This window comes from Thermobia domestica, chromosome 12 (assembly GCF_964235325.1).
Source record: "Thermobia domestica chromosome 12, izTheDome1.hap1.1, whole genome shotgun sequence".
In the NCBI taxonomy this organism is placed as follows: domain Eukaryota; kingdom Metazoa; phylum Arthropoda; class Insecta; order Zygentoma; family Lepismatidae; genus Thermobia; species Thermobia domestica.
In genome coordinates, this window is record NC_137465.1 from 164,859,046 (window position 1) to 164,875,142 (window position 16,097).

At 31.3% G+C, this 16,097-nt stretch overlaps 1 protein-coding gene across 1 annotated transcript; it reads left to right on the forward strand.

Moving 5' to 3' along the window:
- The first annotated feature begins 2,600 nt into the window (after positions 1-2,600).
- LOC145666807 (uncharacterized) lies at positions 2,601-14,544 on the forward strand. The gene is made up of 2 exons (XM_081734369.1): positions 2,601-4,060; positions 13,039-14,544. The coding sequence occupies exons 1-2, from the start codon at positions 3,412-3,414 to the stop codon at positions 13,281-13,283; spliced, it is 894 nt and encodes a 297-aa protein (XP_081590495.1). The 5' UTR covers positions 2,601-3,411; the 3' UTR covers positions 13,284-14,544.
- The last annotated feature ends 1,553 nt before the right edge of the window (positions 14,545-16,097 follow it).

The window sequence follows — 16,097 nt, forward strand, 5'->3', positions numbered from 1 at the left end:
TCTGAATTGGACTATCTCAATGTGTGAAAAATATGATGACACCAAAGCATATTCTAATGCTGGTGCAGTAGATAGGATAATGTTAGTTGTGTGAATATGAGAGTTTCTTCCTAAGTTATATTAAGATAACAATTCTGTAAATAAACAGAGATTATCCTCTGACATCTCTTTATTTGCTCCTCATATTGAAGAACACACTAATCTATTATTTAACAATTTTTACAACATGGTTCATTTTCGATTTTTATTTTATTGTTCCTTTCAGCAGAGAGACTATATGGAACGTGGAACCTTAACGTGGAATCTGAACCACATGATCTCACTCCGGGAATCAAACCCGGGTTTCCCGCGTCAAAGGCACTTTTACTACATGGATATCTAGTCTCAATCATGAAACATTTTTTCACAATTGGATATCTAGTCTCTCTATATCATAATGATTCGCCATTTCCTAGATATCCACCGAAGGATATCTATACAAATTACCTAAAGCTCAAAACCATCAAATTATCTGAGCTGACATGATTTCTATAGAAGAAATTATAATCTGTTCGCATAGGCTAATTTCACAAACTTATAAACATTAATATAAATTAGAATTACTTTTGGGAGGTCACTGTGGATCAGTGGCTGGTAGAGCACTCACTTTCTGGTGCTAGAGGTTCCTGATTCGTTCCCGGACCGAGTTTATGGTGGACAACTTTGTATCCGTGGTTTTTCCGTTTTCTTCCACATTCTCATTCCACCATTTTCATTGTGATTGATCTTCATTAATCATTCGTCTCCTTTAGCCTAAAGTGCATAAGAGTGAGACGTTAAAATAGAAATTCCATTTGATTTCATTAGAATTATTTTCCTGCCACATTCTACATTTTGTATGTAGAGATGTTCATATGACAAGCTTTGAAACTGTTTCGTCTCCAAAATGTGTTGTAAAAGTTATGTTTTGTCTCAAAACATGTATTTGTTTCTATTGGAAAAGCAGCATTGTCTCATCTCGAAACAAGTATTTGTTTCTATTGGAAAAGCATTGTTTCGTCTCGAAACATGCATTTGTTTTTATTGGAAGAGCATTGTCTCGTCTCGAAACATGTATTTGTTTCTATTGGAAAACCATTGTCTCATCTCGAAACATGTATTTGTTTCTATTGGAAAAGCATTGTCTCGTCTCGAAACAAGTATTTGTTTCTATTGGAAAAGCATTGTCTCATCTCGAAACGTGTATTTGTTTCTATTGGAAAAAGCATTGTCTCGTCTCGAAACGTGTATTTGTTTCTATTGGAAAAAGCATTGTCTCGTCTCGAAACGTGTATTTGTTTTTATTGGAAAAGCATTGTCTCGTCTCGAAACAAGTATTTGTTTTTATTGGAAAAGCATTGTCTCGTCTCGAAACGTGTATTTGTTTTTATTGGAAAAACATTGTCTTGTCTCGAAACATGTATTTGTTTCTATTGGAAAAGCGGCATTGTCTCGCCTCGAAACAAGTATTTGTTTCTATTAGGAAAACATTGTCTCATCTTGTGTGCAACACTAGTTGTATGATGTTAGATGCTTCTCAGTTACATTATTTTAAGTAAAGAAGTCATAGATGCGTTCAAGATAGAAATCACGATTTAAAATGACTATTCGGAAGATTCCTTTATTGAATTGTGGATTACGAAAATAGTCTGTCTGTCTCTCTCTCTCTCTAGACCTATATTCAAACTTAGTGAGTAAAGTTTTGTGTCCTTTATTTGGTAGTGCTGTCTTATTTTTTTATGATTCAATTAAGATAAATGGATGGCCTAAGTGAGACAATATTAATAGTGCTAACAGAATTATAATGAGAAAAGGACAATGCCAAGACTAGGTCTTATTGTTAGTTAATTATAATTTAAGCAAAGCCTTCATTTATTAGACTTCCAAACAATGCTATGCATGGGAACATTGGAAGTATGGGAATTCTAATAGACCGGCTATGATCATGCGCCCGTCCCCAAGCATCAGAGTAAAAAAATGGGAAAAACGAATTCGTAATGTGGATTCAGCGTCCCAAGCATAGGTGTCTTCTCCATTGCTACTCCTGTATATCAATCAGAACTTACAGAAAGATGGTGTTTCAATGTTGATCACCATAGAGCCAAGCCTATTCTAGACGTAAATTCAATGCTCCAAGAACAGACGTCAACCCCTCCATTATCACTCTACTGAGACCGAAAATGTTGAAATCTAACTGCAATTTCAGACTTCAACATTCATCCTAATAGATCAAAAAATGGTAATAGAAAGTGATAAATTGTTTTCGGTATGGATTCAGTGTTCGCAGAACAGATGCTATCTCCATTCTTTATATCTTTCTACATGGTAAAAGTTTTCTACACATGTGAAAGTGGTAAAAATTTTCTATAATTTCCGATTTCATTATTGATATCTAAAAAGCAAAATCGGTAATGAGCAGATTTTTTAATATACAGATTTAGTGAAATAAGTAGGTTCCATCTCAGTTTTAACGAATGGAATTAAACTTAGTACCATAAACTAACACATTGCGTAAAATTACTAGAAATATTCAACTTGACTCCAAATAATTGCATGAATAAAACCAAATAAATTGGAAAACAACCAGAACATTACATACATCAGTTGCAGAGTTCTTACTACGTCGTTAAGGTTTGATTTACTTAATAAGTATTTTATTAGATCTGTTTATTTTGGAATTACATACCAATTTAAGGATATCGTTTTCCAGTTCCTTTTAAAACTGATACTCGTAACTGGTAACATATATTTGACAAATCCATGTAATCTTATCCGTTAGGTCAAGTGGAATTGAGTAAAGAGACTGATCCGAATATAAACCCTTATGTATGAGTGAGGGAACCCCAAAGAAAAATAATAAAGCCTCCTCTCTCCGAACCATTCTAGTGAACTTACCGCCGACGGAGCAACGGGGGAGAGTGGAAGCCAATGGGCATGATTCGAACAACCCTCTGCCCAGCCCCTCAAGGGCCTCCCTTGCAGTAGCCACAAGCCTTGCTCCAACCTTCAAAGAAAAAGCACAACCCCTCCACATAGGACAGTATACCTCTCCCCTTACGCTCCCCTTTATAGTATGAATCGCACTATCAATTTTGTATTGAGCCTTCAGAAGTGGTTCGTGAGGGTTGTTGACAAAGACCACTTCTCCCTCCTCCTTCTCACCCCCGTGTATCTCATTATGGGTTTTGCAACCTCCCCTACAAGAGGTTTCTGGAGAGTCATAGATACAAAACAGAGCAAGGGTCATAAGAATAGTATAGTTTGGCTGTCCTTTCAAAGAAGAAAAGTAGATCTTCTCAAGTGCATGTTTGGAGAAGTCAAGATTTCTGAGTGTAGTAGGTTGGTAGGTTCTTTGATATTTGGTTAAACTTACCACCAACAACACACAACAACATGACACTGCTAATGAGCGCCGAAGACAAAGTTTCTTCAACTACAGCTACCGGTAAAATATTTCGGCCATGGGCTGGTGATCTTGAAGATGTTTCTGCGAGTGATAAACGTAGTAGTAAAGACACTAAAATTAGTTCGACATACCAACAGAAAAGTAGTGCCATAAACTCTGTAACAGCAGGGATAAACAAAAAAGAAACTAAAGTCTGCAAAACAAGAAGACAAAATTCAAATTGTGATTTACGTACTACAACAAATTTACCACAAGACAATGTACCACAAGCGTCAATACCAATATTACCACAACAGACTATTTCTAACACTACTCACCCAGCGCTTTCGACGCATTTCCCATCTACGTTACCCTCTGTGACAGCTTTCCCAGCTTCTAGCCTGCCTGGCGCCATTCCTCACCCTGCTGTGCCATTGATGTCAGACGTAATGGCGCCGATGTCTTCCGCAGCCTCTCTACCTGACTGTTTCTCCGAATTGACCAGGGTAGAACTGGAATCTCTAGGGTTGATGTGCTCATCTGATTACGTCAGAATGAAGGCGAGGAAACAGCGACCGAAGAAATATCGATGTCCTCACTGCCAAGTAGCCTTCAGCAACAATGGACAGCTCAAAGGTCATATTAGGATTCATACAGGTCAGTTTATTTTCTCACTAATTTTGTGAATTATTCTTTCAAAGATACATCTAATTAATGTAATTCTTTTCAAATTGCTGTACTGAGTTTATTAAACAACTTGCTTTTTTTTAAATTTTATCGTTAGTTTAAAAATATTTTTGAAGTTACCTCTGAGAATTTGACATTTTTCTATTTACTTTTAACAAAACAGAATAACCAATAATGAGTTTTAATTGACAGCAGCATACATGTAGAGTGTGATATTATATTTGAACATGTAAATATTGGTGTAGACATATGGTCTTGAGAGAGGTCCCGGGTTCGAATCGCGAGGCCGGCCATGACGACAGAGTTTTTTTTTAAAGGAATTTCTTCAATATGACTGAGCGAATGCTCAGATGATAACGATAATATATAGCTCTTATCTGAATATATATAATTCCTTTTTCGTTGTCAGTAAGTTCAGTATTATATTTCGAAATCATTAAATTGAATGTACATAATATAATAATGAACGAGTGCTAAATGTGCAATAATAGCCCAATAGTTCTTCCGGTTGCCTTTTTGTTACTATTTAATATTTGATTCATTGATTCAATTGCTACTTTAAGTCAAGAACATAATAAAGAAATGTTTAGTTTTAGATTCTGGGTGATAATATATATATGCAGTGGCGGAACCAAGATATGATCAAGGGAGGGGCTAAATCATAGTTTGCCGCTTTATCTAGTGTAAAACAGGATTGAAGTTCATTTTATTCAGTGTACCTGGTCGTCAAGGGAGGTCTATAGCCTCTATAGCCGCCCTTGGATTCGTGCTTGTATATATGCATCTTGAAATATGCCTTATTCGTATTTCATGTGCTATAATGTTAATGGATATTTGTATACTCATTTTTTGACTTTTTTTTTTTTTTTTAATAACACATACGAAATATCAGTAGTAGAAACTTTTGTTATTACTCTATGGTCTTCTGCTATTGACTCTTACGAAAGTTAAAATAGCATTTAGAATAACTAAGAATAAACTATCAACAATGCTACTAACAATAAAATAATAATAATAATAATAATAATAATAATAATAAAATACTTGATACACGTCAAAGTTTTAGACTATAATTGAGTTCAAAGAACAAAATATGAATTTATTGATTTTCAGATTTATTAAAGAATTAAATAAATTGTTTGATGCGTGGTTTTGGGATCGATTTCGTGATATCTAGTTCGATTTCTAATGGAGACACGTAAGTCACTTACGGACATGCCGAAATTTGCAGTCAACAACGTTACTTCAAGCCAAAATTAATAGCGATGGGAACAGATACGCTCACACTCATCACATAAGAATTATTAGTAATATATTTGTTACATAGTAGTGCAACAGTATAAAGAACTTCCAAGTAGTAAGTGCGTGAATAATTATGGGTGGGTTAAAAAAGGACAAACAACATTTAGCTAAATAAACAATACTGGCAATAAACTAGATACTTTTTAGCGCTATAAAAAATAGTATGTTTTCGATTTGCTCGAAAATTGCATATGGGAATTTCGCCTTAGGCATGATATCTTCTTTATCGAACTGATATGTGATTTATGTTGGGGCAATATTTTAATTTTAAAAAAGAAATTAAAATTTAATAGTTATTGGCGGGAGCTGATGTGGTTCGGATCCCACGTTAAGCTGTAGGTCCACGTCTCATATAGCCTCGCTGCTGAAAGGGACGCTAAAATCAAATCAAATCAATCAAAATTAAAGAGTTAATGAAAAATTTTAGCCTATATCTCATTAACCATACTATATACTGCTGTCTTTCGCTAGTATTATAATGAAGAGTTTAATGAGGATATACCGGTAATTTAGAATCAGTTTCATCTCAATAACTGGCATGGTTCGTACAGCATGTATGTTTAGGTTTAAAAAGCGAAAACTACGCATGAGTTTTCATATTCACACACACATTTTGTTCAGCCCAGTCAGATCTATCGATTGGCTTATATCATTTTTTTAAATTTTTGTTTTCGTTAAATGCTAATAATATTTGTAGAATTTAAAAGCTTTGTGAGTTCAGTATATTATGTTAATTGTCTACTAAATGCTTCATATTGATGCATAGGATTCCTCATGAGACGAGACAGAATCAGTAGCGCCATTTCAGATTTTTCCTTCGGGGAGAGGAGAGGAGCATAACTCTCCGATGTTCATAGAGTTTCATCTTTTTCATTAGTATAACATTATACTATTTCTTAAAATGTATATACATCTCAAACTCAGGAGAGGAGCAATTGCCCCCTGTCCCACCCCCGAAATGCCACCCTGGACACAATTCTCGTGCTGAAATACGAGAGAAGACAGAACCCTCTCCAATTTAGAATACCTTTCTGATAAACTATACACATTGTGCCATGTACTTTAAACATCGTGCTTTCATTATTTTTATTGTAGGAGATTATTATGAGATTTCGAAACTTCTCGCATTAATGTGAAATATTTTTCAAATTTCAGGCATTGATTTGAGAATCATGTTTTAGGAAAACAGTTTTGCATGCTACTTATTTTTTGTTTAACATTTAATTACTCGAAATGCTAACGGATTGCTTTTACACTTTTACAGAAATAGAAAAAAAATTAGTTAATTAGTAAATTATTTTGCAGTTTTCTTGAATTAAATGTTAACCATATAAATCTTTTGTATAATATCTAATGAACTAAATTAAGTGTAGACATTTCCTTTATAATCAATATCTTTGAAAATAATTATAATTATCATTTTTATTTTAAAAATTATCATACGCCTATATAATTTATATATTTATTTTTGGATCAAAAGATCCAATATATTTCAGGCAAAAATTTTCTTGTAGGCCTTATATCTCGAGAACTACATATAGTGTAGCCAAACCCAAACGATCACTTAACTCAGTATGATGTGCTTATTGTGTAAAAAATACGAAAACTCGATTTAGGGGCTGTTCAAAAATTTGGTAGCCCCTGATCCAAAAACTAATTATTGGCCAAGATTGCAATCTTTTTATCCATTTTTTGATCATTCCTAAAATTCTTGTTATATAACATATAAGATAATAATATTAATAATAATAATAATAATAATAATAATAATAATAATAATAATAATAATAATAATAATTTTGTATTTTCTTCACTTATCATTCGAGCAAACAATATACTCAGTTATAAGTTCTACAATATTATTAGCTTTTAGTGAAAAATTTTTCAAGTCCAAAAATTAGACATATATCAATCGATAGCTCTTATTGTGCTAAACATAATGATGTGAGTGTGTTTAAATCCTCAGTAGTTTTCGATAAAATCGACTAAAACGATTATTTACTGGAAACCTAAAAATTGATTCTGTGAAATAATCACGCCATTTTTAAGATGAAACTAATACCGAAATATACCCGTATTAAGGTTTCCCTTATGTCATTGATAAGACTACAGTATACAGTAGGCCAATAAGATATAGCTGAAAATTATTACTGTTAAACTTTAACTTTTGTTCTTCATATCATTATCTAAAAAAATAATGTACACACTAATGCATAGGTCACATCAAACTGAATAAAATTAGATGCTTCATTGTAAATTTTCATTGATCATTTTCGAGAAAATTGAACGAAAAAGCTTTTATCGCTACAAATAAAATTTGTCATTCATAGCGTAACACAAATAATTGAGTTCTTTTTTATTCTGCTGAAACATATTGTATTATATTGTATTGAACTTTAGCGTCCCTTTTAGCAGTTTGGCTATATGCGACATGGGTCTACAACTTAACATGGAATCCGAAGCACATGAACTTCGACCGGGTTGGAACATATTGTTTATTTCTTTATTTATGTGCTGTCATGTAAAATCTGCCTAGATACTGTTGTTTACAGTATATCTTTTAACAATGACACATATTCTTCTTATGAATATAATCTACAAAACAAACTATAGAATTTTAGAGGAATAAAAGTAGATATATATTTAAAAGTTATATTTGATAAGCCTCTTCTTAAGGAAAAATACTAATCATATTCGTGAATTGAAATGAAATGAAATTTCCTTTTAACGTCCTACGGCTATGTCCTTAAGACTAAAGAAGACGAAACTATCATATTCTTGTGGAGTCTCTGATTCGATTCTCCTGACAAGTAAGTTTGTGGTAGACAACATCGTGTAAGTGGGTTTTTCTCGGGGTACTCCAGTTTCCTACCACATTCTCATTCTACTAATTCCTCCGTTATCATTCACTTGCCTTAATCATTTGTACCCTTTAGCTAAAGGGTATAATTATGAGATATTAAACTGAAAGATTTCATTTCATTTCAATAAGTAATCTGCTTCAATACTATATTATTATTATTATTATTATTATTATTATTATTATTATTAGTAGTAGTAGTAGTAGTAGTAGTAGTAGTAGTAGTAGTAGTAGTAGTAGTAATAGTAAAAATGAACTGAAATCTTTTATATTTACGTTCCACACTTATGCCCTGTAGGCTACAGGAGACGGATGATTTATAAAAGTGAATTATTGTGTAAATATTGGTGAGGAAAGAATGCGAGAGGAAACAGGAAAATCCCGAGAAAACCCACGTATATGATGTGACTTGTGGCTTGGTATTGAACCAGAGTTCCCCAGCACCAGAAGTTCTAGATTTTAGATGTTATCGGCGTTTCCTCGTCCGTTAATCCAATTGTATATATATAAATCTAGAATCCATACCGTTCAACATATCCAGGCCAAATTTGAAGTGTTAAGGTTTCTATGAAATTATTCCCAAGGCTTTGATTATTTTGCTTATCCCAAAACATACTATAATCGTAGTTTGCTGAAGGGTGACAATAGAAAATTCCGTTTCTCTCGAAAACTAATATATAACGTTTTTTTTTTTTTTTTTCATAAATCAATATTTCACTAAGAATCTTACAACATAGCGCAAGTAATTTCTTCTGAATAATTCGAGTGGAAATTTTCAAACATTTTCTCAAAAACGGATAGAAGATTTTATTTATATTTTATCACTAAATATTTTCCTAACAACCACCCAACACACCACAAGTCATTTCAGTTTGGAAAGTCAATAAGACATAGTTTACTTGAGTTGGTTAGGTTTTTTATTTATTTATTTTATTTTTTTTACAATTTTTCAAAAAAAAAAATACCTTTGTTCATATTTCAGTACATTTTTCATCAACCCTAGAACACATGGCATGATTAGAACAAAATTTCAGAAATAATAGTTATTCTGTTCGGGCGATTTTCTCAAACTCGGTTCTAAGATCTATGACCAGTGCTACATTTGCAGCCTTACAAAATTGACTTTTCTCTCAAAAGACATTAAAGAGTCTAGTGTGCCTGAATTCTCTTTGAATAATAATTTTGGTTGAAAATTACAGCTATGTGGTTTACATGTACTTATATTGCAATAAATGCCGTATAATACATTATCCATTCTTCATTTGAATCACCATAGAAATCGAAAATCGTGTGTCTATGCAAAAAAAAAAAAAAAAAAAAGCGTTAGTTGTACATGCCGAAAAGAGATTTTTTGCTGCCCCGTTCATCTGTCGGTATATAGATAGACCTTGAGGTCATATCATTAAACTTATCGAGACCAGTGGCGTACGCAAAGGGAAGTTTCCGATTTTTACCCCCTCCTCTTGAACAATATATTATGGAAAAATAAACATTTACTATATTCAAATATGCATACAAATTTTCGAAACATATTTCAGCTTGGGGGCATGATTTACATCAGACACACACACACTTGATGACATTCTGTGTATGTTACTGATCGAGAATACATTTCAAACCTACACTTTCAATGACTTTATCAGGAATCTTTTCAAATTTCTTTCCTACACTCAAAAGTAAAAGGTATGAGTCACAGCACCAAACTTTCATGCTCCCATTTCTTAAATTAAATTACGAATTAGGCCTTATTATAGGATTATTAACAAATATTTATTTATAAAATATGAAGAAAACTGATCCAATCATTTCTGAAAAAATAGTTCGAGAAACTTGATCGCCAAGAGTAAGTAATTTCTTGAGGATTTTCTTTTCCAGAAAAAATGATTTATGAAATATTATAATTAATATACTATAACGTTATAGTATAATTAATATAATATATTATAAGGTTGTTAATATTATAAGATTTATGAAGCACATATAGACAAAATAGCCTGAATCGTTTTGGGGAAAATCTTAAAGAACTCATCCCTAAGAGTAAACTAGCATTATGTATTTTTGTGAAAAATAAAGCTTATAGTACATCATGGCTTTCTTAAAGATATATTAATTCATGAAATATTAGCTAAATCGTTAGAATCTTTTTTTTTAGGATATCGCATTTTTTAAGTTTTAATTTTCCAGTAAATTCTTACTTTATTTTTATTTATTTTATTTTATTTTAAACGATCATCGTGTTTTCTTCTCTCTGATCGTCTCTCGAAAGTAATAATCGTAGCTTATTGGGTGCTGAAAATTAAAACGGCAATATTTCTTAGTGACGGTTTTTACGATTATATTAATACCTCAAAAATGAAAATATTTAATCAATAATCTTACAATAGGACTATGGTATAGGGGTGGCTAACCCGTTGACCAGCAAGTCGTGAGAGGTAACCCGCGTGGTCTGTTCTTGCATTATCGACTCTAAAGTGTGTTTAATTCCAATGTATTAACCTCTTTAAAAACAACCTGTATAAAACACGTTGTTCACTTTATATTGTTTTAAGTGAGAATAACCACAGCTTTAAATAAGAACCTCTGTACCTGTAATCATTTTATAGCTGTTTTTTTGTAATAAAATGTTTTAAACCTAAGCATTTTGTATTCATTCATCATAGCCATACGGTCGTAGCGAGGTGTCCCTTATTTTTACAAAAATAAATAAATAAATAAAAGTTGGCAAGCCCAACCCTTTATAAGAAATATTTTATTTATTTGTTTGTTTATGTGTTATTTACGGGAAATCTTATTTCTGGATTGTAGAAGTTACTTTTTCTGAGGTAACACACTGAGTGAGAAATGAAAAAGAGTGGAAAGAAGAAACAGAAGAAAACAGTTACTTTTTTTTTTTAAGCTGCAGACTTGGGTTTATTATGATTGGAAACTACTGGTCCATATTAAGATAAGTAGATCGTCAGTAATTTCTGAGATGAAAAACAGCCTTCAAACTTGGAAAAGTTGACCACATCTGTCCTATAGCATACTTCATTTTTCTCACAATACTTCGAAATGAAATTTACTGTTGTATGTATATGTTGTTCTAACGTTCTAATTTCTAATATATATATATATATATATATATATATATATATATATATATATATATATATATATATATATATATATATATATATATATATATATATATTTAATAATTTAAATTGTGCTTTACAAATAAATTGCTAATAAATTATTAATTTTTGAATATACTAAAATACATTTCCTTCTGAAGAATTCAGAAAGAGTGGGTTACTGATGTGTTTTATATATGTGTGTGTTATATATATGTATGTTATACTATGTGTATGGTATACTTACATGTATGCTATACTAGGGCTTTATAGTAATTTAACCAGTATAAACTATAGAACTTTTCCAAGTGGGATAGTTTAAGGAATACTATAGGAATTGAGGAGTTGTCTACCATACATTTGCAGTTCAGTAGTTATCTTTCTTCTATTTCACTTTTTAAAAGTTAGATAGATTTTAAAGAAAGAGTAATGAACCTGACAAATTACCTCTAACCCTTAATAATGACTTCAATAGTGTACATTTGATACTTAGAAAATAGTATACAATAAAATTGTAGAGTATGGATTACATCTTATCCGTCTCTTCCCGTAAATTAAGTAATAATGAACAGGATTTTCATGCAATTTCATAGATAAAGAAATTTGATATTTAACCTTAAGTTCAAATGTTCGTTACCAAAATATACAATTTTAACCATTTCATTGTGGCATCACAAGTATGTTTAAAACATTGATACGCGTGATGATACAATTAATTGCGTAAAAAAAGAATATCAAATCCAAGTTGTTGTTTTTTGTTAAATAGAACTAAAAATGTGACTAAATGAAAACTTAGGGAAGCCATATTTGCCATTATATGAAATGATAGTCTCGGGTTCCGATAACTTAGCCTACACAGAATTATCCTAAATTAAAGAAAACTGTTAAAATTGGACATATTGTTTCTAATCTATTGACAAAATTACGTATTTTGGGAGGATAGGTTATACTATATTTTTCCTGAAGAGTGCACCGTTCAAAAATTATGGTTAAGATAATTTATTCATACAATGCATGTATGTTAATGCTCAGTGTCAAGCATGTATTTATGGAAAATTTTGCTTCAATCCCTAGATCTCACTATTAATTCTAAGGGTTCAACGTAAATTACAAGCACTTACTGCAACGTTTAAAGCTATTATAATAAATTTCAAGCTCTTACTGAAAATGTTAAACTCGTACTATAAATTATAAGCAATTACAGAATATTCTAAACTCTTCTTGGAAATTTTAAGCTATTGCAGTAAATACTAACCTTTTACTGTAAATTTTAAGCTATTTTAGTAAATACTAAGCTGTTACTATAAATTTTAAGCTATTACAGTAAATTCTAGACCCATATGTAAATTCTAAACTACCGTCGTAAAATACAACTTTTTACCAATTAATTCTAAATTCATTATTATTACTTCACTATTGCAAATTTTGGGCAATAACCGTGTTTATTTGACAAAACCAATTAAAAGTTCACAACTGATGACAAATAGCCTCAGAAATTGACAGTAGGTATGCATTAAATTAAACTTTCCTTTTGGGTTCATGAAGTTTTGCTTTCTATTAGCGATTGAATCTAAAAAAAGTAAATGATAGTAAATGTATTTTATATTTCATATACATTTATCTATGTAGTAAGATGTAAAAAAAATCAATTGTTTGTTTTTTATTTGTTACAGGTGAACGTCCATTTAAATGTGACCATGCAACTTGTGGGAAGACTTTTACAAGAAACGAAGAGTTGACACGACATAAACGTATTCATTCAGGCCTCCGTCCCTTCCCTTGCCAGCTCTGTGGGAAGAGATTCGGAAGAAAAGACCACCTCAAGAAACACACAAGAACCCATCAGAAGGTGCCTTTAGTACCTGTCCATGTCCCTATGTTACCTGTACACAGATTCCCTTACCTTTATGGATTTTGAAGGCGACATCTGAGAAAAAGAAAGATCGTAAATTATGCGACATAGTAGAAGGTTGAGTTATGCGGAACACTACGGTATTTGGTGATAGAGACAGAAGTTATAAACTAGTCAGGTTTTGTAATAGTTATTGGTTTCAAGAAGCTATGGTTTAATTTGACATTGTAATTCGATTTAAGTTTTTTTAAATCAAAATTTAAGATGAAGTAAAATGAATCTTAACTTAATATTTCTTCTGTATATCTCAGTTATGGCTGGTTGTAGACTAGAACAAACAAATAAACCAAGGAAACGAGAGAATCTCTAGCAAAATAATGTCTCACAAGCTCCTATATTCTGTTCAGGAACTCTTCACATTGAAAATTAGTACAATAACCCCCTGACTTACTTAAGTAAGCGTTACCCAAATTTATACGTAACTTGAATTTCACGTAAGTCGATTTTCTAAATTGCTTAAGTGCAACTTGATAAGAAACTGCATTATTTCTGGTTATTGTATGTATGTTATACATATGCATATCTTGTATTTGCGTGGCATTATTTCATTAGCGAAACATTATGCAACAGTGTTTACTCGGTTTTAAACTATGAAAGTATGAAGTATATTTATGAAAATATGTTCATTGTAATATGCAGTACGAAGGAATAAAGGCTCTTTTATAGGCCTATATATAGGTTTACAGTGCCCTTCTTTCGTTCATAATTTTAGATATTTTTTTTAAAAAATGAAATCGTTTAGTTTGTGTCCTATAATTACGTTCTGTAAGCTAAAGGGGACGGATGATTCATAAAGTGAATGATCATTAAAGAATCAGTGGGATGAGAATGTGGGAGAAAACGGGAGTACTCCGAGAAAACTCACGCACAAACGATGTTGTTCACCACAAATTCGAGTGGACTAGAATTAAACCAGGGACCTCTCATACCAGAGGTGAACCGTACAACCACCGTACTTCAGATACAATGTATTGAAAGCTATTTTTTGTTCCCATAAATATGACTAATGTGCAAATCTAACATGAACGCTGAACATTTAAAAGAAAATGCATTAACACTACGTATATTAATTAATATGTAAGTATTGTGAACTTCAGAGTGATTGCATATATAGTAAATATTTTTGTACAGTACAAATAATTAAGATTATTAGTGTTTGCCTCGTAATTAGTTAAACTTACATTGTGAACATTGTATAAATATTTACTAGTTGGATTCTTTTATTAGACTAAAATATACTAGGAACGGTGTTATGTTTTCCTTAGATTAAATAGAAAAAAATATGGACAGAGTATTCGGGAAAAGCTTCAAAAGACTTTGGGAGTTGAATCTTCGTACAAAAACATGAAGAAAAAAATAGACGTTTTGTTTAATTTATATTTTTTTTAAAAAAATATTTAGAGTAATTTATTACGATTTAACGACATTTCTTCAAAAATTTTGCAGAAAAAAACTGGATTAGTAATCATTTGATAAATATGTTGTATATGCATCTAATACAAAAAGTATATGGTTTTTCAATGTCTAGTAAATTAATTTGGATTAGTGATAATAATTGTGAAAGGTTATATGAGTTTATTTTGATATTATATTAAAGAAAAAAGATAGGGATATGAACATGTTATAAAAAAAACAAAACGCAAGAGTTCCTTAAGTTTAAATTTTAAGAGAGACAGGATTGGTTTATGAGAGAAAATGGTTACTATAAGTTATTTTATGAATCGGTAAGATTTTGACTGTTTTTAAAATCTTGGTTGTAAGTTGGAAAATTACTTGATTTTAGTCGAAAGAAAAGAAAAATGCATGTAAGTCAGTATATAATGTAATCTGAGAAATCCAGAAAAACTGACTAATCTCTGATGGTGTTATAATAGACTTATTGTTCTCAGTTATTTTTTTTTAAATTTAACTCGATCTTAAAATAGACTCTATTTTTTGTTATGATCCCTAAGGCAGTAGCGTACGCGAATGGGTGTTACCAGGTTTCAAATCCCCCTTTCTACAACATATTATGAAGAAGATATAAATTTAACTACATTTAACTGTATATTAAGATAAGGAAAATGTCGTGTATGTCTAGAAACGACCTGAATTTAAGTGTTTTGACTCTTACCTTGATGACACTCTGTATACGCCACTGCAACAAGGTATTGCTGTCTCTTGAACATGTGCCTGATATTATACAGGTCTTCACAAACGTACCTGAAACATCCTAATTCCAGTAACATTAAATATAAAATCTAAAACAGAAACTCTATTTTAATACAGATTCTTCTCATCAACTTGTGGTGACAATATTAACCTATATGTGAATGTACAGACTATATAAAGAAATTGTAAATTACAGAAATTTTGTATTTATTTTCCAGGAAAACCATCTTAATACTATTTTTGTATATAATAAATAAGAAATATTTATATTTAAATATAATCAGATAAATAAATTAGAATATTTAAATGTATCAAATTATTATTCTTTATATGATGTGAAAACCTGCTTCAAAAGATTCCAATATACTGATCAGTTTAAGGTACTAATATTGCTAATAAGCTATTTATAGGCTATATTTTAAACAATTCCTCAATATTACGCTAAATATAAGATTACTATCTTAATGCTATCGTTATGTATCCACACGGTAAATATTATGTAGTATAACTAGCAGAATGCCCATTCTTCGCACGGGAAAAATATTTTAAAGATATATATATAGTTTCAAACTACTCGACAATGCAAATTCGATTTTGCTAAAATTACACTCACAAAATGTTCCTTAGATTGTTCCTAAAATTACTACTCACAAAGTCAAGACCAAGTCA

Excerpts from the sequence above, each read along its gene's own strand:
- LOC145666807 (XM_081734369.1), top strand. The coding sequence starts at position 3,412 with ATGACACTGCTAATGAGCGCCGAAGACAAAGTTTCTTCAACTACAGCT. Across the intron at positions 4,061-13,038 it reads TCATATTAGGATTCATACAG|GTGAACGTCCATTTAAATGT; the intron begins GTCAGTTTATTT and ends TATTTGTTACAG.